At 36.9% G+C, this 26,241-nt stretch overlaps 1 protein-coding gene and 1 long non-coding RNA gene across 4 annotated transcripts in view; one reads left to right on the top strand and one right to left on the bottom strand.

Annotated features, from left to right (window-relative positions):
• The window catches only part of LOC134299518 (uncharacterized), a 41,308-nt gene extending 15,962 nt beyond the window's left edge, over positions 1-25,346 (top strand). Inside the window, exons 2-3 of the long non-coding RNA XR_010006739.1 lie at positions 19,918-20,008; positions 23,191-25,346. This is a non-coding gene — a long non-coding RNA (uncharacterized LOC134299518). The remainder of the gene's footprint in view (positions 1-19,917; positions 20,009-23,190) is intronic.
• Positions 1-26,241, bottom strand: part of srgap1 (SLIT-ROBO Rho GTPase activating protein 1) — a 139,664-nt gene that overhangs the window by 19,945 nt on the left and 93,478 nt on the right. For all 3 annotated transcript variants that reach the window (XM_003221179.4, XM_062982553.1, XM_062982554.1), the window contains 12 exons: positions 22,024-22,206; positions 19,354-19,482; positions 17,155-17,376; positions 16,081-16,182; positions 14,984-15,181; positions 14,806-14,890; positions 11,588-11,615; positions 10,236-10,269; positions 9,627-9,687; positions 8,295-8,372; positions 4,845-4,979; positions 3,178-3,283 (listed from right to left, as the gene is read on the bottom strand). In XM_003221179.4, the coding sequence (XP_003221227.2) occupies positions 3,178-3,283; positions 4,845-4,979; positions 8,295-8,372; positions 9,627-9,687; positions 10,236-10,269; positions 11,588-11,615; positions 14,806-14,890; positions 14,984-15,181; positions 16,081-16,182; positions 17,155-17,376; positions 19,354-19,482; positions 22,024-22,206 (1,361 nt within the window). The remainder of the gene's footprint in view (positions 1-3,177; positions 3,284-4,844; positions 4,980-8,294; positions 8,373-9,626; positions 9,688-10,235; positions 10,270-11,587; positions 11,616-14,805; positions 14,891-14,983; positions 15,182-16,080; positions 16,183-17,154; positions 17,377-19,353; positions 19,483-22,023; positions 22,207-26,241) is intronic.

The raw sequence follows: 26,241 nt of genomic DNA, 5'->3' as shown, positions 1-26,241 counted from the left end.
TCCATTTCTAAACCGAAGAGCCAGCGTTGTCCGTAGACACCTCCAAGGTCATGTGGCCAGCATGACTACATGGAGCGCTGTGACCTTCCCACTGGAGCAGTACCTATTGATCTCCTCACATTTGAATGTTTTCAAATTACCAGATTGGCAGAAGCTGGGGCTAACAGCAGGAGCTCACCCTGCTCTTCGGATTTGAACCGCCGACCTTTTGGTCAGCAAGTTCAGCAGCTCAGCATTTAACCCACTGTGCCACCGGGGGCTCCTCACTCTGTGGATTACTGGTATACTTTTTCCTAACTCAAAAGGACTATCTCTCTACCCAAAAATGTTGCCATTTTAACCCATGTGTGTTTATCCTCCCCTAAACTTCCTTCCTCTCTGAATCATATTGCACACGTCTATGTCTCCCTCACCTGCTGCTCCACACCAATATTTCTGAACTCTTCCCTGGTTTTAGCTTCATTCTTTAATAATAATAATAATTTTATTTTTATAGCCCGCCTTCATTGCCCCGAAGGCATTCGGAACAGCTCACATGGGGACCATGCCCAGAGGTCAAAACAGATAAAAATTGAAACACAACAACAATATAATTAAAACAGTTAAGCAGTAAAATGAAACATCATAAAATACATCAGCAAATATTGCACTGAAAGGTGGGGCTATTCAAATTACAAGGGAGGGGCAAGCATGTGCAAAATGCAGGACAAAAATCAGGAGTAGGAATAAGTGCTGGAGATCAGGGCAGTAAACAGTTGTGACTGAGCAGCAATAAATTACAACTGACTTATTATTCAAAAGCGCGTTGGAACCCGGAGAGCATCTCCTTGCTCTCCATTGCATCATCTTTCTCTGTGCTACCGTATATCTGTATCTTCACTTCATTTTCTCTTTCCATTGATCTTTCTTCAGCACTACTACCCAATTATCTTTCTCTTTTCCCACGAACATACAGTGCATCCATTTTTCTTTCTGTACTTCTCTAAATGGCAGTAGAAAGAAGGACTTCTCATTACTGTCATTTCTGTTTCTCCAGTTCATAGACCTTCATATTTAATATATGAAGATTAAAATGGGGCTATCTTAAGAATGGCATTCTCTGCACGTGTTTCTTTTAAAAAACCAGTTGACTGTTGTCTGTGCCATACAGGATTTTCTGTAATTAGAGTAAATCTTTTACACACAGGCATTTAAGAAAAGCCAACGGTTGAAATGCATTCAGCCACCGTTTGATTTTATGATCTAATCATTCTGCCTCTGCTATTTTAAGAAAAACATTGAGAACACATGTGAATTGGTATATTGCCAATTTCTGCTCCGAATTGGTATTACCAGTTTCTTTCCTTTCAGCCTTACTGTAGCTTCAATTTCCTCCTATTACTTTCCTCAGCTCACAACTCTGACAGGCTCCATCTTTCAATTAATGTGTGCACTTTGCCCAACCGAAGATTAAGCCATGCGGAAATTTATGCTGTTATTATAAGTGATTGAGGGGAAATCCCCTCTAATTATTCTTACTATTTCTCTGTATTTCTGTGCACTTTATTCATGTAAATGTGGTTTTACATTATGAACACAAAGACCATTTTCAAAGTGTGTGATTCTCTCAAAGAACGAGTAACTTGACACACTTGAGATGTGCTGTCAAAAATCTTCAATCTCTGCAAGATCTTTTTTACATTTCCATTTTTTGTATAAAGTCCATTTTTGTGCCTCAAAGAATGTATGAAAGGACAAGATTGCTATGTAAAACAACTGTTCACTTTTTGTGTCCAAATAGACTTGAAATGCAATATGTTGTTCAAAACAATAATTTTTTCATCATTTTTGAGAAAATGGCTTTCATTATTTTCCTACTGGCTGAGGAAATTCTTACAATTTCCCCCAGTGAGGAGAAAACATTTGAAATAATTTGTGTTTTCAAAAACGAAATAAGCAAAATAAGCCAGAATGCTATATTAACTATGTAATTAAGTATACTATTTTTTTTGTGTCAGAAGCGAACTGAGAATAGTTATAATGTATAAAAAAACCAAAAAGTTAAAAACTTTGGATTATACTAAATTTCCTTTGACCAGAAGCTGGCCACATGGAGTACCCTTGGTGTTGCTGTAAGAAGGTCCTCAACTGTGCATGTGGCAGGGCTCAGACTGCATTGTAATAGGTGGTCTGTGGTTTGCTCTTCTCCACACTTTGCATGTTGTGGACTCCACTTTGTAGCCCCATTTCATAAGGTTAGCTATCCATCTTGTGGTGCCGGAGTGCAGCCTGTTCAGCACTTTCCAAGTCATCCAGTCTTCTGTGTGCTCAGGGGAGAGTTTCTCATCTGGCATCAGCCACTGATTGAGGTTCCGAGTTTTAACCTGCCACTTCTGGACTCTCGCTTGTTGAGGTATACCTGTGAGTATCTCTATAGATATTAGGAAACTATTTTTTGTTTTAAGGTGTTGGCTTTCTGGCTGATATCTGAACAGAGGATGATATAGAGATGCCAGTGCCTTGGTCCTTTCATTACAGGCTGCTACTTCCTGACAGATGTCAGGTGGTGCAATACCGACTAAACAGTATAATTTCTCCAGTGGTGTAGAGTGTAGATATCCGGTGATAATGCAGCATGACTCATTAAGAGCCACATCAACTGTTTTAACGTGATGAGATGTATTCTAGATACGATTATCTGGATTTATTCATTCATGACTGTTTTGTATTTATTACCACAACTAAGTAACAATTATGGCCCTACTGCCATGATCGTAGGTCACCCCTAAACCTACATTACCATGCACCAGCTACATAGGGAGAAGAAGATCTGTTTCAACTGTTTTGTAGTGATGGAAACTAACATTCAGTATTGCTACCCCATTCTAAAGAACTTACTGGAGGCCTATTGACATTATTATCACTAAAACTTCCAAGAGCTAAAGTTTGCAATTATGCAAATCTCTGGCTATTTTGTTTTATATTTCCATAAATCCCACTTTGAAACCACCTTTTCATTGCTACTTCTGACATTTCTCTCCTTTAAAGTGTAAATTCCAGTTTTCTTGAAAAATCATTGCTCTGCTGTCAACAAAATAGCTGTCTCTATGTTATAACAAAGGTGGAATATGCATCTCCCCCCCCCCCCGCCCCCCCAAATCATCATTAATGTTCTCATGGGAAGATAGAAGTACTTACTGATTGAGGAAGGCAAAGAGGTATCTCAGCACTATAAGGACTGATCTTGGCAAAGTCAGGATGAGTTTACGTATGTGAAGAGCTCTCTCATAGAGATTTTCTATTCCTGTAATGCACAAGTAGATGACTTAAATAGTTCTGGTTATGTGGTGGCAGCTGAATCCTTTCTGATATTTCCTGTCAGTATTATTTACACAATCGTTCCAAATGCTGTTACATCACCAAAACATGTATTTAGGTTCATATTTAAAGTAGTTTAGATGGAAAGAAAACATCTGCTCCTTTACTGATCACGATATCTTGTAATTTGAAAGATTCTTTGACACAAGAATCCTCATCCATATTGACTAATCCCAGGGACAAATTATGCATGACTTTATTGTGGAATTCAGTCTGTTTGCAGGTTTGTTTTTTTAAATTGCACAAGTTGCCAGCATAATTTTTTGTGTCTGTAAACTGAGGCCTCTTCTACACCGCCATATAAAATCAAGATTATCTGGTTTGACCTGGATTATATGGCAGCGTGGACTCATATAATCCAGTTCCAAGAAGATAATATGGATTATCTGATTTGATAATCTGGATTATATGGCAGTGTAGAAGGGGCCTAAGAATCCACTGTGAGGGAACAGGGACTACAATACTTTTCAAAAGGGTTTCAATCCCAACCTGCTCCCTGTGCTAGCAATCTGGTAAGGCGGAACCTCCATCATACTAGTACTACAAAAACACACATGAACTTTGGCCTTCATTAACAACCAGGTTAATTGTACAATGATGTTCCACTTACATTAATAGAGAGTCAGTTTAAAAACAAATATGTTTGCTACAAGGGAAAATGGTGAGCTTCCACTTTGTTGGACTGTAACTGGCCAAACCTTTGACTATGAACTATACTGGTGAAAAACCACAGTGGCTACAGTCCAAAAACATTTGCCGTGTTCCACTTTGCTTACCCTTTTATTTCAATGGACAGAAGTTTATACTATTAAATGTGCTCAGCTTAAATGGAACTAGATCCAACAATAGCTAAACAGCTAATTTTACGGTACATTGGGAGATTCTTTGATATGTCCTCTACACAAAAAAAATCAATTTATTTGATATTATAAAGAAATCAAAGATAATTATATTCAGTATTCTATGCTGTAAGGGTACTTTCTCTGGTAGGCTGAATAGAGAAAAAACATAACAGATGGACATTTCAAGGCGATTGATTTATTTTAAGGATTTTAAAACTGCTCTTCATCATAACATTACCTACACTAATCTATAGTGCTTTCCAGATGTAGTACATAACAACTTCTAGTCAAGCTTTCCATGCATAGCTGCTCCAAAGGGAGGGTTTGGTCATAGGCATGGCCTCTGTGTTCTGCCACAGACAACCTTTGTTCAAGGTTAACATACTTCATCAGCTGATGGTGGTCAGAAAAGAGCCCTATCTGAAGAAAGATACAAGAAACCACCTATTACATGGGCAAGACACACATTGTATGCTATTCCTATTGAGTGAAGAGACTGGAATGAGGAATATATCTGAGTAAGATAGTATGCACCAGGGCCAGGAAATACATGGTAGTTAATCTGGTCTTCGGTGCATATGCTTTCTCTCTCTATTTATGTATATCCATGAAAATTCGAGTACTGTAAATAAAAATGTTACTTACTGATGCAAGAAATAAGATCATTAAATCTTTCCTTAGGAAAGACAGGGTTCTCTAGCCCACGGAAATAAAGCTTCAGCACTCCAGCAACTGAGTTAATGTCATGGTTACTTTGGTCTTCGGCCAAAGGATTTTCACCTGTAAAGACAGACCAAGTTAAATACTTACAGAAATGCTAGCATTTGCTGCATAGATTCAGAGCTGTCATAAATTAATAACAATATATGGTTAAATTTTTTATTAGGTTTAGATAACTCTGTTGCTGTTATATCCTAGCCATGCCTTACATTAATGTGGGTCACAAGAAGCCCTCAATTTTGGGGTTTAGGGGCATTCTGGGTACCCATGACACTCCTGAACAGTCCCAGAAGGCAGAACCCACCCCAAAATCCACTGCAAGTATTTACCCCTGTCTTACATTTTCAGAAAGAAAAGATTGGGAGAGTTATACAGTATTAAGTTCCTTTTCTTCTATTTATAGATAAAACCCATGTATTCCACAATGTCCCCTTGAACCAAGTTCTAGTAGTCCCAAGACACAGTTTCTCAAGAAAATGTACTTCCTTTTCTTTGTTCTGAATTTTCCATCATTCTCCTTAATAAGGTGACCTTGAGTTCTAATATTAGAAGAGAAAGAAAGTGCTTTCTATCTATCCACACTTTATCCACATAATTGTATAAACCTATGATTTGTCCACTATTACTTGTCACTTTGTGACATTAATCTTCCCAATAGTTTATACATTCTCAATAGAAAAACTGCTCCAGCACAATAATAATTATGCTTGCTCTTTTCCAAATCTGCAATATTTGTGTCTGTAGAGGAAGAACACCATAGCCAGAACATGAAATATAGCTGCATCATAGGTTTGCAAAACAGGATTATAATGTCAGTCATTTATTTTTGGTTTCTTCCATAACATCCTTCTTTCTACTAAGCCTTTTAAAGAACAATGTAATGTTTCAAAGGAATGAGTTCAGATCTGAAACTCAGTGGTGCTCTGCTCTACGACAAAAATATCAAATGCCCAAGGTGACTAGACAAGTGAGGATTAGGTGAAGCGGTCATATACCACAAAGAACAAGGGAAGATGCGATTTTTTGTGTCTCCCCCCTCCCCCAGAATTTATAAAAAAGTAATAGATCAATGTAAAGACTGTTTCCATTTATGGCAAAGAAAGGACTACAGTGGCAGCTGGGAAGAAAGCAAGCAACAATAAGGAAGCCTGAATGAAAAGAACTGGGGTGAGGAAGACAAATGGGTTTAGCAGTATCAGTTTCTACAATAAAGTAAAACTTCTATTTTTACTCTCTGGTTTATGAGGTGCTTCTCACCCTAGAAGCATCAACTTTAGGTGTCTTAGAATCAATTGCCCCATCAGACTCTCAAGCTGGTTGAAAATGAGATGATTTCCTGCCAGACTTAATTTGAGGGCACTGGGAAAAGGCAAACTGAAGTGCAGGATCATTGAAAGGGAGAACAACAAAAGAGGGATTTCTGGTAAAGTTAGATCACTTGGAAAATTAAGTGATGATAGGAGAAGAAATAAAGCAATGGAAATACTAAAAATATAAGAAACAAAAGTGTAGAGAAATACGCAAGTCCTACATTCCCTTGGAACATTAGCAAGCCTTTGTGGATGACAATTTCAAGGAGGTTTGAGACCACAGATTTACTTATACAACTTAATCTGCTGTGATGCAAGCATTTATTATTGAGATCCCAGGCTGGCAGCATAACATTTAATATGTAAAAAAATGTAAGCAGGCTTTTTCAAGAACATTAGCTTCAAAAATAAATTTTGTTGTGCAAAGGCTTTGATTTACAAATATGTATTCTGAGATGTTTGAGTTTTTTTTGTAGTGTTGTATTAGAGAGCTTAACTGAAAATTTTAACCTTTTGCATTTTATTTAAAGAATTGCCTTTCCTTGATGGATTAATTTAATTAAGAAATGATTTCATATTTGACCAAATTAAATAACAGCCAGCAAGATGCTAAAGGAGGGCATACATATGTGTATGCATACATAGCTATTACTTTTTAAATAATTATAGTTTCATGTGAATCTGCGTTAATTGCTGAAAATCAAATCTTGCATTGGCCACATCTTTAGAATAACGTTCACGTTATTCTATGGCCTTCACAATGTGTTTTAAAAACTAAACTCTTCAGAAAGTATAACAAACAAATATTGTCTTGTTAACTTAAGTTCATGAGAAGACAGGAAAGCTTGGAAAAGATCATGATGCTGGGGAAAATAGAAGGAAAAAGGAAGAGAGGCCGACCAAGAGCAAGATGGATGGACGGTATCCTTGAAGTGACTGGGTTGACCTTGAAGGAACTTGGGGCGGCGATGGCCAACAGGGAGCTCTGGCGTGGACTGGTCCATGAGGTCACAAAGAGTCAGAAACGACTATGCGACCGAGCAGCAGCAGCAACTTAAGTTCACAGAACACAAGAGGCAGATAGCTTATTTGGGCATTCGAGGTCTACAAATGCCTAGGAAGAGGAAAATGATGAGAAATGGGCAGTGATCATCTCCCAGATTTCTCCAGAGTAAGAGCTTTAATTCCTGTCTTTCTTACTCCTTCCCACTGCTAATTATTACTTCCTGTTCTACCACTGTTTATATTCAATTGTTATTCAATTAAGAATGCCTCTCTCCAATCTTACTGTCTTCTTGTTTTGTGCATACCTCATTTCCTGTCAAGCTGTTCCTTCATTCTAAGATGCTCTCAAACTTTATTACAGCGAACTTTCAACTTTAAAGCTTTTATCAGAATGTCTAACTGTAAATGAGATGCAATTCAAGCATTTGGGGAAAAAGATGTCCTTGGATTACACTGTTTCAAAATTCACAAGGGCAATCATACCTTTGAAGCCAATCATCCCTCCCTGCAATTGTCAAATGTTTCTTGTACCTGAGAATCTGATGAAAAAGGTAGAAGGACTGTAAGTCCATATACTTGTACTGAATACTGAAATGGAGTATTTCTAAACCTGAACATATCAGGTTACCTTTCAAGCTGAGAATAGGAAAATATGAAGGAATACTAAGGCAAATTCCATGCCATACTCCCATCTACATTCTGATATGATGACCTATTGTAACCAATTTCTGGAAGCTGCATATTTTAAAACCAGGAAGAGTTTTATTGATTCTTTTGGAAATTTCTATGTCTTCCTAGAAAATTACAACTTTTCACACAATGACAGACAGGTAGAATCATATGCAGCCAAGTATCTTGCTTCTTCCACCTTTGGTTTTGTACTAACCCACCAATCTGGTCTCCCTAGGAGGCATTTTCTTATCAGGACACCATTATATGCAATAATGATTAAGTTTCAAAGAATGGAAGCATAAAAGCTTAGAATGCTGGATCTCACATTACCGAAATGGAACAAAATATGATTATATATGTGTGTATGGGGGGGGGGGGATATAATCACCTCGCTCAAATGAATTTTTAATATCATTGACTTCCACCTGGGAACCAGAGACTCTGAAAATGCCTTGGTGCTGAAGACCTGAAAAATAAGAATAATAAAGAAATATGAGAATATACATTGAGTATTAAGACTCAAATCTATTGCAAATGGAAAATAACAATGTACATACTGTATATACTCTATATACGAGTCAATGCCAGAATAGGGACCCAGCACAAATGACAAATAGAGACAAGAAGCTCCCATCCCACTCTCTCCCCCCCCCCCCCCCGCCTTTGCCACAATTGGAGAAAGAAAGGCAGCATGCCCTACTTCCACACCCTTTTTTCTAATTTAGCAACATTCAGCAGCAATGTGTGGGAGCTTGAAGAATGTAGTGTGTCCCCCTTTTTTGTGCACTTCAGGTGCAGCATAATGGTGGTGGCCATTTTTACTACAGGTTTACCGTTTAAATGTCTCTAAAGAGATATAGCGCCAGTCATTTCTAATAACTGCCTTCATCCTGGATGCTTAATAGGGATAGAATACTTTCTTCTCATATGCTCCCCCATTTTTCAGACTACATTCTTATTCCTTTCCCTCATTTATATTATTTTCTTGGTCTGTATTTCTATAGATGTGAACATTTTAATATCAGCAATGCAATTTACACGCTGCAATGCAAATAAAATTCTCACTTTCTCTTTACTTTTTTGTAAATATGTTCCCTCTACATTTTTAAAAGGCGAGGAAAATATTTGTTTTATCGTTGACTGATTCATTTATATACTCAGAGTCAAACCTATAATTTTGCCCCCAAAAACTGTCCTTGGCTCACAATGTGAGATCAACTTACACATGAGTATATAAGGTATTCATTTATTAGCATTACAATCCATTTTGGTAATTGTCAGGTCCTCTAAAAAGTCCACAATACTTTGAGACAGAGTTCACTGCATTATGAGATACGAGTTCTAACTTATTCTTACTCTTCTAGCTGCCCCCAGAGCTTGATGCAGAACATGAGCAGCACCTCCTTGAAACAGCCCCTTTTTCTTTTCATTGCCCACACATTGCTTCTCCCATTGTGTAAAATTGTAATATTACCTTTTACTGCTGTCTTTCTTGAACCCTACAGGTTTGATACTTTGATACTTGTTTCATTCCTGTTCAAGCTGTTTTACTATTCTAGTGACTCTCACACTTTGCTATAGTGAATCTCCTTATTTCAACCCTAGAGGTGTAATTAGGAAGTAGCTCAAACATTTAGGAAGAAAGCATAATAATTAACCACGGTATTCTTAAGAAACCAACAACCATTAGGAATAACCTATATGGCATCTGAAAACTCACCATACAAGTTGATAAATCGGATGCAACTTTCTACTATGAGGGGGATTACTTGTCCTGAGTCCTGGTGGGAAACAAAATCAATCCCATATCTATCATAAACAATAAAATATATATTTTTTCTCTGCAAATAAGAATTATTGCTATCCCTACATATTCAGACCCATAAATATTCCTAGAATAACATGTTTATGAGAAATGCATTTCAAGAGTTAAACACCTTATATAAAATAAAAAACCCCTATATGAACTGATTTATCACCTTCAATTTTGTCGGAAGCAAACAGAAATGTGCATCCCTCGTGGCACATTTATAGTGTGCTTTTACTGGGACAGATAATCAGATTTGATCAAATCACCTTGAGAAACTAAGCTGGCCAAATGCTATCACTGAGAAGAAATCCACAATGAACTGCTGAATCTTGCGAGGAAAACTGAAGTGTTATGTTTTTCCTAGCAAACATGGACTAATTCAGAAGTATCCACCTGAGTGTAACAAACCCTTATAAAGGACACTCCATGACTGAAAACACATGAGTATTTCTCAATAGTTAAGAGGCAACAAAAACCTAGAAAAACTAATTCAGGATTTTCAGTTCACCAGCATTATACCTGATGTCTGATGTGCGAGTTCCTTCGTGCTCGACTTCATGTGTAATTAGAAAAAACAACAGAAAAACAGGATGAAAACTTTAAACAGAGAAGTAAAAACATACAAAAAAGAATTCATGTTGCATAAGAACTTTCTTAATCACGGGAAACCAAAATCACTGTACAAAATCTGTATTTTCAGAACCAGTTTAATGTAATATTAATTTGGGATGATCCCCTTAATTAATGGAACTAAAGCCTGCTTCAAAAATTGTCTTCTATGAATGGGATAATCATATTTTATAAACCTGTACTCTGAAATATGTTTACTTATTTATAAAATGCATGAAATAAATATCTTATAAAATGTATTATAAAAAACTGTACAATCCTGTCAAACATAACGGTTTCTGCAAGTGTTAATGAAAGGAATAGTTGCTTAACTGTAACCATGTTTGTTTGTGTGGCCATCTATGAAATTCGTACATATAGTAGTTTCCTGCACCTGGGCAGTAATCCTCAGAATCTTCTGGAAAGCCTTAGCCCTTTATGGGTATACCTCACAAGAGTTTACCCTGGGCCCTTCCCCCAAATACAGTAAACATACTGTGTGTCCATCAGCGTCTGGCAGTTTAGTGCCATAAGACACACATTTCTTAACAGCTGAAGTAGACATAACTGGCCTGAATATTGTTTTCAGTAAAAGTCCGGGTCAAGAATCCATAGGATGTAATGAAGAATGGTAGTCAAACAGTCTGTAGATCAATACACTGTAGTAACTAGTCAATGATTTTAGAGATTCCTATACTTGCTGTTAAGTCATTGGACAAAAGGAACTGAGGTGACAGTCCTTCCCACTGGCTATATACATGCTGGGGAGAGTGCGTAGGGTTATAGCCATAAAGGGCTAAAGCTTTCCAGAAGATTTTGAGGCTTACTGGGCAGGTGCAGAAACTACCATATGTGTGATTTTCACAGAGACCACGAAGAAGAAAATTTTACCACCAAGTTACCACATTCTAATTCCAACTTAATAAGGTGTCTGGATCACTTCACGTACACTCTTTTCTCAAGGTGCAACTTTTCTCCTTGAGCCTCAGAGCTCCCCACCCAAATATAGACCGTATTCATGTTACAATCTGGCTAAAAAGGCTAGTTCCTTACTTGAAGATCCAGAGACACCTCCACAGGTAGATTTATGCATAGCGGCCAGAGGACACTTGGTATGTGACCATTACTGAGCATGAATTCGGGTTCCTGGACTTCTTTGAGCTACATAATGAACTGAATAATATACATATCTTTGGGGAACAACATTGTACTCATTAATAACTTTAGCAATCTAAAACACAGGAATGCTTTCAATGTCTTACCTTGTAGTCATATATTCTGCTCTATGACCTAAAAGATAAGGGAACAATAATTTTAAATCCATGGCACTAGCACTGCTTTTCCTACTAATATTTATTTTAATATTTAACTCATCCTCAGTTTGTTGTTGTGTGCCTTCTGACATAACTATGATAACCTTAAGACAAACCTATCACAGGGTTTTTCTTAACAAAATTTGTTCAGAGAGGTCTTCCTCTGAGAGAATGTAACTTCCCCAAGGTCACCCACAAGGTTTCCATGGGCAAGCAGGGATTTGACCCCCCAGTTTCCTGGAGTCTTGGTCCACACTAGTACACTACACTGGCTCCCTCTTTTCCAATGCTCAGTTATTTTTAAACTCCAAATATTCATATTTATTTCATGATACTTATATTTGCATACTGAAGGAATGGTTTTCCATTTCCATCATGAGTTTCTAAAGCTTCCCTTTTATAAGAGTAAAGGGTTTTCACAGTGTAAATTAAGCAGAACAACATTTCAAGCAGTCTTCTCAGTCCAAACTTTGTCTATTGTAATGTTCTATTCAAAGTTTAAATAAGGAGAAAAGGTTGCCAGGCTGGAAAGACATACTGCCAAAAGCCATTCAGTTAAAATATGCATAGATGTAACTGTAGTTAGTAGAGTAAATATTTAATATATGCCATGTAAGAATGTGTAACTTCATTTTACATCTTATAAACACAAGGGCTGAGTTCTTATTCAGTTTCAGCAGAGTGGAATGGCCCACAGGTGTTGTCATGCCAGATCTCTTCAAATGCCTAAAGGGGCATTGCAGGCGAGGCATCATGGGAGGGCTGGCTTGAGAAATCACCTACACTTCAGCTTCAGACAAGTACTGAAGGGATAAGTAGCTATGGATAGCCTAGCCTCCTTTGAAGGTGCATGCCACATTATTTTTCTCTAAAGATGGAGCTGCCCACTTTCATTCACTATTTTATCACTTTTGTACTTGTGCAGAGTTACTGGATATCACTTTGTGAAAGTAGTGAACTTGTCAAGCATTAGTGCAATGTATATGCAAATGATAGGGTCATGGCCCTGGAAGCACATTATGTAGGTGTATATTCTTCTTTGGTTTTAATGGGTATAAATTTGTAGAACTGTGAGGAACTCCCTTAAGTGAAGTTTAATAGCTATAGAGCAGGCCTGTAAAACCTGTGGCCCTCCAGGTTTTTTGGATGTCAACTCCCAGAGATCCTGACCATTGAACAAGCTGGCCAGAGCTTCTGGGAACTAGGAGTACCAAACACCTGGAGGACCATAGATTGTGCAGGCCTGCCATAGAGCTTTGTGGCTTGCTACTAGCACAAAATATTTAATCTGAAATGTAGAAAATAACTCAGTGTGCCCTAATTTATCAAGTTAGCACTTCAGTATTATCCTAAATGAATATAATTATGGTAATCAGGTGGCAGATTATTTCAAGTATAACTCTATTGACATTTTTTGGGGGGAAAGTCCAAACTCAGAATTATGAAAGTGTGATTTAAATATGACTGAGATTCACTTTTGAATGAGAGGTTTGAGTTGTTCTTTACACAGAGTTCCACTTATACTTGGAAGGACTTCCATTAGTATTTAAGGTTCTCACTTGGGCTCATAAAGAACTATTCAATTTGTATTTTTTGGATATCAATGCAATTGTCATCATCTTTCCGATGAGTACACCACCATGGAGACTAGGACTGGGAAGAGTATCCAATCCCATTTAGTAGCAGGGCCAATGCATTTCTTTTGATGTATATAGACTGATACTAAGCTCTGATGTGAATGAAGCAATATGGGCAAATGCAGGCTCTAACTGGCTCTAAATACTGAATACCACAGTTTGAAGGATTTTCCTCCAAAATAATAACTAAAATAAACACATGTAGTTACCATTGAAAAACATGAAAATTCAGAGTTTTTAAAAAAAATTAACTAGAATAATAAACTGGTTCTATAACTAATTCCTTTTTAAAAAGTAAATTTCCAAGTTCTGAAGAGGGTATATAGATTGGCAGAGTATTAACTTCTGTTGGTAATTGGTATTTTAAATCTTGTTTTTGTAGATATTTTAAAATTCACAAGGCTGCAACAACAAGATTATTAATTCCCCTGAAAAGCATGAAAGAGATTTTCTTTGATTCATGATAATACAGAAGTCCCACTGTTAAAAGAATTGTTCTACAAGGAGTTCATTTTGAAATACAGGACACACAATATAATGAACAGACTAGTAACACCATGCTGGTGTGTAGACTGTCTGGAATATATTCTGCTCATTAGGAGGCAGTATTTCAGTCTACAGGGAAGAAGTTAATATATACTACAGCAAAAGATGTAAGGTAACGTTATTTAAAAAGACAGAGGGAGAGAAAGATCATGACTCCTAGGAGTTATAATAGAACAGTTCATACACAAAATAGGTCATGTGTGGTCTTCCACAGCATGATAGCTAATTTTGCCACAGGAAAGTTTCTCCATTTGTCTTTTATTTCATCCTGATTATTAGATTGTCAGACTTTCTTCAATAATTACTTGTAACTGGATCCCACCTCCCCCCCCGCACCACCACCACTTGGTCAAATCTCCATGAGCCAATAAATTAAAAAACCAAAAAAACAGAACAGAGTTCTGTTTTAATTTATGCATATTTTTGTGCTTTTCTGTACTTGAAGAGGAACTGAAATACTTTATAACTAGCATGTGATGATTGTATGATGGCTTATGATATGAAATGACGATTTGATCCTGATGGTTTCAATGATTCTAGTCTAGGGTAGGATAACTGTTCTTCAGATGTCTTTGATAGACATTATGGGGATTTTGGTACATCTTGGTGGAAGATTTCCTACTCTTGGTTTAAACAAACCATAGTTCTAAGTTTGGTCATTGAAAGGTACTTTAGCTTGATAGTTGAGTGCATACATTCATTCTCCCTTTTTGGAATACGAAAGAGGATATGAAAGGGACAGGCAAGAAACCATGGTTTAATGAGCCAAGCCAAACTGTCTAATACAGTGGTCCTCCACTTGTTTTGAACTTCAACTCCCAGAACTCCCAGCAAGCTTACCAGCTATTAGGAATTATGGGAGTAGAAGTCCAAAACACCTGGAGGACCAAAGGTTGGGAACCACTGGTCTAATATATAAACAGGTTTTTTAAAAAAAACAAACAAAAACAAAACCCACAATACAATTTATTCTGAACCATTTACCTTCTGCAAGTGTTTGCTGTAATAAATCATGTTTTGCCTGGAGCTTTGTGATGAGGTTGCTCCCCTCCAGGTACTCTCTGAATTTCTGCAAGAGCAATACATTTCATGTATCAATATCTGTTATTCAGCTTTGAAAGAATAATTTTAAGTATGCTACTTTGGAAAGTATTTATTATACCATGAAATAGAACTGCTCAGTCTCCTGCTGGTTAGCTCTTCTCTTAGCAATGCTAGGCTTACTCAAGTAAGTCTCAGAAACAGTTGACTTCACAGATTCAGTTGAGCGACTATGCTGAAAACATTCAGAAACATCATAGTCTTCAATGGTGACCATGTCTTGTACTGTCTGTAAAGTTGCTTCTGTTGTCTTCTTCACCTATGTTTAACAAGCACATTTCATTCAATCAAAAAGAATGAATGAATTATATTTCAGGATTAGTAATAAGAGTACAGGAGTGAAATTAATTTTCTGAAAGGTATGCAAGACTCTTATTCAGGCATTCTAAAATTTGGTAAATTGATTGTGTGAGTAGAGGGAGAACATTAGCCCCATCCCTACACTGTAGCTACTGTCAGCCTCCAGAAATGAAGTACACATTTCTGAAGAGAAGCATCTTATTTATCTATGAGGCTCACCACATGATCTGAAGTAGTAGAAAATCATTTTCTTATCTGCAGACTATCAGAAGTGTTGGCAGATAGGAGGCCTGTTTTCCACCTCAACAAGTTAGCTCATTCAGTTTTAGCATTTAATGCTATATGATGATAGGAAATAAGGACACCGTATCTCGCTGTACAAATATAATGCTTCATTAAGACCTAGATGTAGAACTTATGTTTCCAGCAATCAATACAAAATAAAATAAGACAAAAAATCACATATTTTCCTCTTAAGGTTGGGGTAGGCCATGGAACGAGGACTTGTACTTCCTTTTTTGTAAAGTTTCAAGTGTATAGGCAGAATAATCATATTCATCATTATAACCATGTACATGTAGCATTCCTAACTGTCAACCTTTTGGAGATCGAAGTCCCAGAATAAGACTATTCCAATGTCAGCATTAAAATTTTACAGCACATGAACAAGTACTTGCCCAAACCACAGAAAGTGCCCCATAAATGATCCAGCAGAGAATAAGGATATTCTCCTCACTAAATAATGCCAAAAACACTGGGCCTAAGGGAGCCTCAATTCAATCACAATCCATCAGAGTTTCATCCCTACTTGCAGGCTGTTGCCACCATGGATCTGAGACTTGCAGAGGCATATCTTACCTCCTCATTTTCAATTTTAAGCGTGGCTAGCCGTGACTGAAGTTGCTGATACCTAAGCATAAGTTCCGCTTGGACTGGTTGCTGAGCACTGACCTGAGAAACCTAAGAAATTGAATATAAAACAGAAAAATTAGTTGTAGGCAGCAGGAAAAAGCTCATTACAAAGGCACCTACTATTCTGCTTAAATGCAATGAATAGCATCTCCAATTGTGAGGGAATAAAAATAGGTTTATTATGTTGCCCTGACTAAAAAGAATAATGAAGATGTGTATCAGAGGAATAGCCCTGTGGATACAGATCACCCGTGCCTGTAAAATATTGAAAGCAAAACTATAGTATTCATTGCCATGGATGGAAAAGAACTGCCCCTCAGGTATCCTGGGCCACTGATGAAGTGCACACCCTATTGCAGAGGTGCCTGATGAACTTCTGAAAACTAGTATCACCATTACCTTGAATTTACCTTTGCTTGAATCTCTATAGAAACACGAAATACAAGTCTGACTGAAAATCATGATGGGGCAAACAAATACACACAAAAATGAATGTGTTTACTTATAGGCAAAGATGGTTCTGTAAGTCTTTGAAAAGTCTGTTTGCAGCTGCTGTCTGACTTTAAAATGTGCCTGGGGCACTTCAGAAGGAGCATGAGAAGCATAAGAATTATATAAAACCAACTTTCTTCTCCCATGCTTATATGCTGGAAGCTATTTGGCCAAGCTACAGAAGGTTTACCAGTGTTGTGGCAGATTTCAATATGCAGTAATGAAGGTTTCATTTGGCAGGGGATTTGTTTAGAGCAGCTGGCAAATTAAGTTCAAACAAAATGTTCTCTGAATAATATTCTTGGTCTAGTTTGTTTGCTGATCTTCTTGTGTCTGTATGAATAATACTGGGCCTCATTTTACTCTAACTAGACTCTTTGTTTGACTGAATAAAAGCAAAGCACCAACAAAAAGGAAGTCACAGATCACAACAGAAGGAAGTGCCTCATCTAGGCACAAACAAAAATTTGCTTGACTTTTATCCTTTTTTGTTTTTGTTTCGTTTTTAAAGATCCACCAGCTACTGACCTCATCACCCATATGGGGCTGGAATTCAAATCTCACGGGAGGGCAAAAAGCTGTAGGATACATCTCCATGAATCTCTGCTTGTCACTTCGCGGCTCCAAATTATCAACAGCATTCTCAATAATGTCCAGGCCCTCATGTCGAGAAGTTTCAAGGTTGTACTCTGCTGAGAGATATGTTCTTAAGGCTCTGTTCAGGCTGGCATGATATCCAAGATCGCAACACTAACAGAATATAAAGAAGAAAAAATACATTAAAGAGAAGAAAGCAAATTGCAATACAATTATTGAAAAATGCAACAAGAATAATAGTAATACATAATAATGTTTTCAAAACTTCACAAATGTTAATGAACTCTCTCCCCTCTGGGGAGAGAGGGCTGTCTAGAAATAGTTTTATTATTATTATTATTATTATTATTATTATTATTATTATTATTATTATTTATTAATAGCAAGAAATGTAACATATAGATTTTATACTTTTCTGCAATAAAGAAATAGGATCTAAAAGACTTAGTAATAGAGCAGTAGCAATAGCAACATTGCAATTATGAATTATTATTCCAAATGATCCTAAGAAGAAAATATCACCATTGGCACTACCTTTCTGCAGAGGTGAGACTGCAAGCTTCTGTCAAGCAAGAAGCTACATTTATTTATTTATGTATTTATCATATCAGAAGCGAACCAAGGGTACAGTTGTAATTTATTTTAAAACACAAACAAAGTTTAAAAAAATGGCATTATACTAAATATCCTTTGACCAGGAGCTAGTCACTTGGAGTGCCTCTGGTGTCACTATAAGAAGGTCCTCCATTGTGCATGTGTCTGGGCTCAGACTGCATTGTAAAAGGTGGTTTGTAGTTTGCTCTTCTCCATACCCGCATGCCGTGGGCTCCACTTTGTAGCCCCATTTTTTAAGGTTTGCTCTGCATCTCATGGTGCCAGAGCGCAGTCTGTTCAGCACCTTCCAAGTCACCCAGTCTTCTGTGTGCAAAGGGGGAATCTCTCATTTGGTATCAGCCATGGCTTGAGGTTCCGGGTTATAGCCTGCCACTTTTGGACTCTCGTTTGCTGAGGTGTTCCTGCGAGTATCTCTGTAGATCTTAGAAAACTATTTCTTGATTTAAGGTGTTGGTGTGCTGGCTGATATCTAAACAGGGGATGGGCCAGAGATGTCACTGCCTTGGTCCTTTCATTATTGGCTGCTACTTCCTGGCACTTGCTGCAAGAAGCTATACTGATGGCAGTGTATACTATACTAAACAACTATTTGTAGAATGGCAAGACTTATTATCAGAATGTTATTGGTAGCATTTATTACATATCATATTACATATTTCAGAAGATGTTGTGAAGGGCAAAAAGATAATTTGCATCTGAGACCAAGCTAGAAGGTGTGTGAATTCCAGCTATTATATACTTATTCAGTGTTTCATAGTCTTTTAATCTTATGCCTAGTCTAATTCTAAGTTCCAATTAGAGTGGGCCCATGGAATCATTAGGAACATGCTAAGTTCCACAGCTTTATCACTAAATTGATATCTATCAATTGTTTATCTGGCATGCCCTGGGAGTTTTAGAACAGTATTTCTATAAACAGTACTACTATGACAAAGAATGTGGCCAAGACTGCGCTATGCAGGTAGCCAAACTCCTTTCTGCATCTACACTTCAGCTGAAATCACTTCCCCAAAAGACCAAAAGTATAAACACCATGAGAAAAGAGTAATATAGCAACAATATCAATATTTGCTCAAGAAAACTGTATTTCATCATAAGAAAGTAAAAAAGGCTAACAGCTGATTCTACCTAGTCTTTGAAATAGATATCTAGTTATGACTAATGCAAATCTTGTTGTTTCAATTGTCTACTATAGTTATGATTCCCAACAGAATTCAAACTAAACTTTTCCATTAATAAATTATTTCTTATTTAGATTAGTGAGCCTAATTGTTAAGAGTATGATCCTGACATTAAACATATGATTACATTCCTTCTTCCAATAAGCCATCAGTGATATATATAAACAAACAAATACACACACAATCTGTAGACAACTTCAAAAAGGATAAAAATATAATATTCCATTACATCTGTGATTAACATGCCATTAGTTATATCTTTGTTAAGAGAAAATAACAGAAATGCAAAATATTCTCCTCTAGCATTAGAATAGCATGAATACCAATTACTTACATCAATCAGATCTGAAAGGTCATGAATGTAATACTTGAAAACAGAAGAATTTGTTGCTTCAAGAGTTAATAAATATTCATTTCTGGCCTTAATGGATTTCAGCTTGTTTTCAGAATATTTCGCTTGACGCTGGGGAAAAAAAGGATGTGAAAATGGCAAAAGTGCTTTAATAACCTGAATTTAACTGCAACCAATTATAAACATATGAGTGTTTTACAAAGTAATACCAAATTTATTCTACTTAGATAATATAAAAACTACCGGCATTTTGTAAAATGCCTTTGTCAATACTTCTTTTCAAGTTGCCACTTGAATGCCAGGTAGAAAAGCCCAGTCAAAATCTTAAGTTCAAACATGCACTTGTTGCTCATTACCATCAAGTTGTCTTTGACGAACTGACAATGAATACACTTCATAGTATTCTCTTTTCCAATACCACAATTCAATTGAATAGATTTTCTTCCCATTAGCTCCCTTCACTTTCAAGTTTTTACACTACACATAGAAATTGGAATCATGATATCATGGATGATTCTAACTGTAGTATTCAACTTTATATTTCAGAATCTTGTCTAGTTGGAAAATGCTCCTCCAAATCCTGGTTTTCTTCTGGTTTTTGACTGCAGTCTCCATTCTGATTAATGACTGATCCAAGGTATAGAAGATCTTTGACTATTTCATTGATTTCACCATATACTTTAACTTTAAACCTGCCTTTGCACTTTTTCTTACTTAACTTATTTGCATATCTTAAATTATTGGTTTTAATCCCTCTAATTTTTCATGCCTTCCTCCAAGTCTAGATAAAGGTAAAGGTTTTCCCCTGATATTAAGTGTAATCGTATCCGATTCTGGGAGTTGGTGATCATCTCTATTTCTAAGCTGATGAGCCAGCATTGTCTGTAGACACCTCTAAGTTCATGTGGCTGGCATGACTGCATGGAGCGCCATTACCTTCCCACGGGAGTGGTACCTATTGATCTACTTACATTTGCATGTTTTCGAACTGCTAGGTTGGCAGAAGCTGGGACTAACAGCGGGAGCTCACCCTGCTCCCCAGATTTGAACCGGTGATCTTTTGGTCAGTAAGTGCAGCAGCTCAGTGGTTTAACCTGCTGTGCCACCGGGGGCTTTAAGTCTAATTCAACTTTATATATATATATATATATATATATATATATATATATATACACACACACACACACACACACACACACACACACACACACACACATACACACACACACACACACCTTATAAGTTAAATAGAAGGAGTAATAAACTGCAACCTTGCCAATCCCCTGGCCAATTTCATTTTTCCATTCTCTGTCTTGATGATAGCCTCTTGTCTTGGATATCTGTTGTCCGTTGAGGCTTCTCTTTTCTTTTTAGTTGCAGGGTCTTTTTTAATTCCTTGGCTTAATACTGCAAATATTTTTACATTATCTTTAATGTTCTTCAAACTGTATTTTGGTATAATAGTTGATTTTGTATTTTAGCTTCACTGTAATGTTTGAAATTAGTAATTCACGATCTATGCCACCATCTGCACCTGTATTTGTTTTTTTTTCCAGAGAAGATTGAGCTTCTCCATCTTCTGACACCAATTTTGTTGTATATTTGATTTTTATTTTGGCCATCTTTGGTTGCTTCAAGAATGTGTTTACAGTGAACAGCTGTTGGCTCTCCTAGTTCATTTTTGATTTTTGGTCAAATTTTCAGGCTTTTGTTCTGTTCTGTTTCCTACTTTTGCAGTAAAATCACCTGTGATTAACAGGAAGTCCTGTTTTAGTGTGTATTAATTTACTCCAAGGTCCAAGCATAGAATTATAAACTTGGGTTTGGTAATATTGATGCGTTTTCCCTATATATCTCTAACTACAGAATGTGTATACTCCCTGTAAAAGTGCAAGGCCATATTTCCTTCTTATTAGTAGAACCGAGGGAAGAAGCATGGCATAAAGTTAGCTATCTCAATTGTTTCCACGCGTGCCAGTGAACTACATAGTCTGGCTTCCTCAAAAACTGGCCTAAAAAAGGCACCAGATCCTGCTTGATCTTTGAAACTCAGCAGGACCAGGAGATTTGGATAGGAGACCACCAATGAATACCAGTTACTGTAATGTATAGTTCAGAGGACGGAACTGATAAAACCATCCTTTGAGTATTTCTTGCCTATGAAAGCCCTATGAAATTCATAGGAGTCAGAATAAGTTGACAGGTGACATTAAGGCACATGCACACACACAGTTAATGCTAACACAATATTGGTATCTAGAGACCAAAGGCCATTATTTCCTAGGAGGGAGACCTTGAGGTGGAGATATCTGGGGATATAGGACAAAGACTGATGTGACTGATTGATCCATGGTCTTCAGCTCTTATACTCTGATTTCACCTATGCAAAAACTGCTAACTCCAATGTGGGCAGGAAAAGAAGCACAAAGTCAGGGTCAAAGAACTGATCAAATACTGAATTCTATACTTCTTCACAATGGAGATTATGATGTCTGAAAAGGCTGGTGGGTCATGCTACAACAATTCTCTTTCAATTACAGGTTATGATGCTTGGCTGTCCAATTACAAATGCACCCTCATGGGATTTTGGAACGAAAATCAAATAACTCCAAATCATTAAGAGACAATATAGGATCAGAGACTGTTCCTTACCTTTTCCTTCATTTTTTCAATTTTCTTCACAGAACTCCGCCTTGGGTGTCTTTCCTCCAGACGAATATGAAAAACAGGTTCTCCTGACCTGCCAATTTGTTTTTCTTCTTGTTTTTCGGCCTCTTTCAGTTTACTTTCTGCGCTGATGCTCTCTGTATGATACATATGGTATGTTTTCATGACCTATGATAGAAGAAGTTAAATGTGAGACCAGAGAAAACGTGGAGGAATTTTGTACATGATGACATATAACACTGTACTTGATGTATTGTATGTTCTATTTCTAGAGCTCAGGACAATTTCCAGCATTTAAAAAACAAACAATTTAAAAACTGCAAGAAGTAGCAGACAGCATCGGGATCATATAGTCCTCCAGATATTGCCAAATAGTAAACCCCAACATTCTTCTACTCTTGGCTATGTACGTTATTAAAACTAAAATAATTGTGAAGGTTTCCAGATGATTTCTCTGGATGGAGTAAATGGGCATTTAAATGGCAAAATGTAGTCCAATGTAAGTAAGCAGAAAATTATGTACATACGAGGAAGAAAAACACAATTTTCACATATACATTGATGGGGGGCTAGGCTGGCAATAACAGAGCAAAAAAGGATCTAGGATCAATTAATATATGAAAGCTATGGGAAAAAATCCATGTTAGAAATCACCAGACAAGAAATAAGGTGGCCAATACTTATCACACTTGGTGTGATATCACACTTGTCATACTTGGTGACAACCATAATTACAATACCGTAAGCAGTTTTTGTCACTACACCTGAAAAGGGATATTGCACAGCAGGAAAAGATATATGAAAAAGCAAACGAAATGATCTGTAGTTGAAAGAATGAAGTTGTAAGATAATTTGGTTGGGGGAAAAATGGATAACTAACAAAGGCATAAAAAGTATATAAAATTATGTACACTGTAGAGAAAAGGGAGTTTTGCTCTTGACTCTAATTCATTCTAGAACCTAGGTTCATCCAATAAAGCTGAATGGTATGAGATACAAGATAGCTAAAAGGAAGTCCATCATAACATAGCGTTGCGCTCCTAGTTCTTTGCTGGAAATCTTCACAAGATGACGGAACAGTGAAATGCTTTTAGATGATGCCAGCAGACACCGGCTGAGAGTAACTGGCTTTCTTTCTCATTCTTTTCACAGTTTGGAGAAGAGTATGGGAGAATGAAGTGATCTTAGCTGGCACTTGAAGACACTGGCTTTCTAAGACTGGGCTAAATGGGTTTCTGGAATGCTTTCCTTTCACAGATGCAGAGAAGGGTATGGGAGAGTGAAGTTATCTTAGTTGGCACTTGAAGACACTGGCTGATTCCTAAGGCTGGGGTAAATGGAAATGCTGATTGAATGTGAGGCTGATTTTACATAGTTTGCATAAAAATGAGTGGCATACAAAGATATTCCCATTATTATCTGAAATCAGTCACTGTATGCTATTCTCCCTCCTAGCTGGGCACTGAATCAGAAGCCTGGATAGGCTGACTTCTGATCCTCCGCTGACCCAGGCCAAGCTCATAGTCTATGGTCCTCTCCCACAATAGAGATGTTTTATAACTAATAATAATAATAATACAAATAACAAGTTTAAAATTTGATATTTTTTTCAATATAGGAGCTGTATGAATTAGCTTAGTATACAAGTACTATTAGTGAAAGACTTTAGATAGGAGTAAAATGTTGAGAGGTGAGGAATAAAGGTAATTTAATAATTTAAAGTATCTGGAATGTTTAACTCATTGATTCTACAAGCTATAGTTTGCCTTGGGATTTCAAACTTTAAACATTAGATTATTTTCTGAAAATGTTTTGCACTTCAAAATAGAGACAACTATTTCAGCTAGTGGAAATAAAATATAAAAAGACCAAAGGCACATCTAGTTCAGTAAACTAATTATCACAATGACCAACCCAGATGCCTATAGTAAGTCCACAAGCAGGGTGTGAATATCACGGCATTTTCTCATCACATATAGTAATTCTGCTGATAACTGCAGGTAACATAGCCACTGATGGTACTATCACCTATTAAAAGTATTAAGATTTTATTTGATTATAACAGTCATTGGCTGAGATCCTACACTGCCCAGCACAGCATCAGAGCTTTCTAAAAAGCATTATGCAGTGTTTACCTCCCTACCACTTCCAGAGTTCATACTTTTCTTGTGAAAGTCTGCTCTGAATGGCCATTCTATGGATAGAGGAAAGGTGGTGGTGGTTGGAGGGGGATCAGAAAGATCATTATGTGACTGGTGGACAGTGGGTAGGGGGTCTCCCTTCGTTTGATATCATCCATCTGTACCTGGCTATGGTGTACAGCCAGGGATTGCTCCAATCTTTGTGTTTTTTGTCAGCCAGAGAAAAGCTACTCAAAGGGGTTATTGCATAAATCGAGTCCTAGAGAACTAGTCACTGCAAAACATGGGAGAGAAAATGAATCTCTGCAATGATACTCCCCCACCCAACACTCATATGCATGCCTAATTGACCAAACATTAGATAGTAACAGGATAATAGCAATTGAGTGAACAATAGAACATATTTCATGACATATGTGGCATCATTTTTCTAATTATTGTTTACAGATCCTCTTCTTTATCACTAAATTAACATGCTTTTTAGTAATCAGATGCAAGCCAGATCTACATCACCTGGCTCTGCTTATTTACAGTATCAGATTAGTGGTATCTAAAAGTAACATGTAATGTACAGTAGATTCTCAGTTAACTGAAAATTGAGCAACCAAAACTCTCAAGCAACCAGCAAAAATTTGAACAGTACTTTAAATAAAAATTAAAATAAATGTATAATACAGTTAAGCTGTGTTACATTAAACTAATTTTGTCTTTATTTGCTTTTAATTACTGTGTTCCAATATTATCAAGTCAATACAAAGTTTATGCTATAGTATAAGTATGGAATATAGTATTAGTTAGGACTATTTTTAACAGTAATTCTCAAGAAACTAGAAACTACATTTATCTGGCAGCTACCAATCCCCATGGGTGGTGGTTAACCGGGAGTCTACTACTTAGTTTCGGATTGTAGAGAGTTATTACTGTATTTTTACAAGCTCGCACTGAGTTCAAAAAACAAAAGATAATATTTTTCTATATACTGAATGAATAAATAACAATATAGTGAAGGAAAGACTAGAAGAACATATATTAGTATTTATGCTGGAGTATAGATGTAAGTGGATATTAAATCAGTAGTGTTCTACAAGGCTTCGCAGATTTTTAATATGCTAATAAAGATGTGAATGTTGGAGATATTTTTCATTTCATTTGCATGTTTACACATATATTATATTGGATCTGCTGCAAAATACTTTGTAGTCTATTTCAAAGGATGGAATTTTGAGCTTCAGAGAAAATCAGACTTTCAACCAGTTAAAAAATCCTTAGTAAAAGGAGTTACTTTTTTACATAATCAAAAAGCCTGGTCATGCTCTAAGGCCACATTCCACCAACTTCTTCTCCATAGGTCCATTTCTTTTTATACAAGTAAAGCATTACTTATCTATTGATTTTAATTTTTTTGTTGGAAGAATGAAAATAGAGAACTACTTCCTTAAGCAACCTCCCATGCAGTGCCTTGAAATGAGGCAGACTCTTCTTTGGTAGAACTCTTTAAGCAGAGACTGGGTATTTACCAATCGAGCATGCAGTTTTGGAAGATTTCTTGCAACAGCAGAGGGCTGCAGAATTTCTTTTATATTATCAACATGCATTTATAATATATGCACGCACATATACAAACACTATTTAATGTCTTCTTGTGAAAGCAGGTGCATTTACCAGTGAGCCTTCAGAAATGCACAAGGCCAGCTGTGAATGTCCCATTAAGCACAGTTATTTCAGACTGTGAGGATGGATGTGGCTTCCCTTTGGGCTCTGAGGAACTATTAGGTGGAAGGATCTGAGTCTAATTCCCTTCAGCTCATTACCTCTCCAAGATATCATCGTGGAAAGGGATTTAGGGCTTGTACTGTTGGGTTATGATCTAGAAGAAATGAACATTATCTCTTAAACACGATTAGTGATGGTGTATAGAAGTTTATGTTGCCTTTAAGGAGTTAATTTGATATTTCAAACAAAACTGGAAACGATTAAATAACCTGTATAAAAGGAAAAGCACAGAGCTTAAACAACCAAATTCACATGGTTTAGAAAGCAGGAAGCTGTTGACCATTTAGCC

Source organism: Anolis carolinensis, chromosome 5, assembly GCF_035594765.1.
Source record: "Anolis carolinensis isolate JA03-04 chromosome 5, rAnoCar3.1.pri, whole genome shotgun sequence".
In the NCBI taxonomy this organism is placed as follows: domain Eukaryota; kingdom Metazoa; phylum Chordata; class Lepidosauria; order Squamata; family Dactyloidae; genus Anolis; species Anolis carolinensis.
The sequence above is the reverse complement of the archived record's forward strand: the minus strand, read 5'-3'. Positions and strand labels throughout refer to the sequence as shown.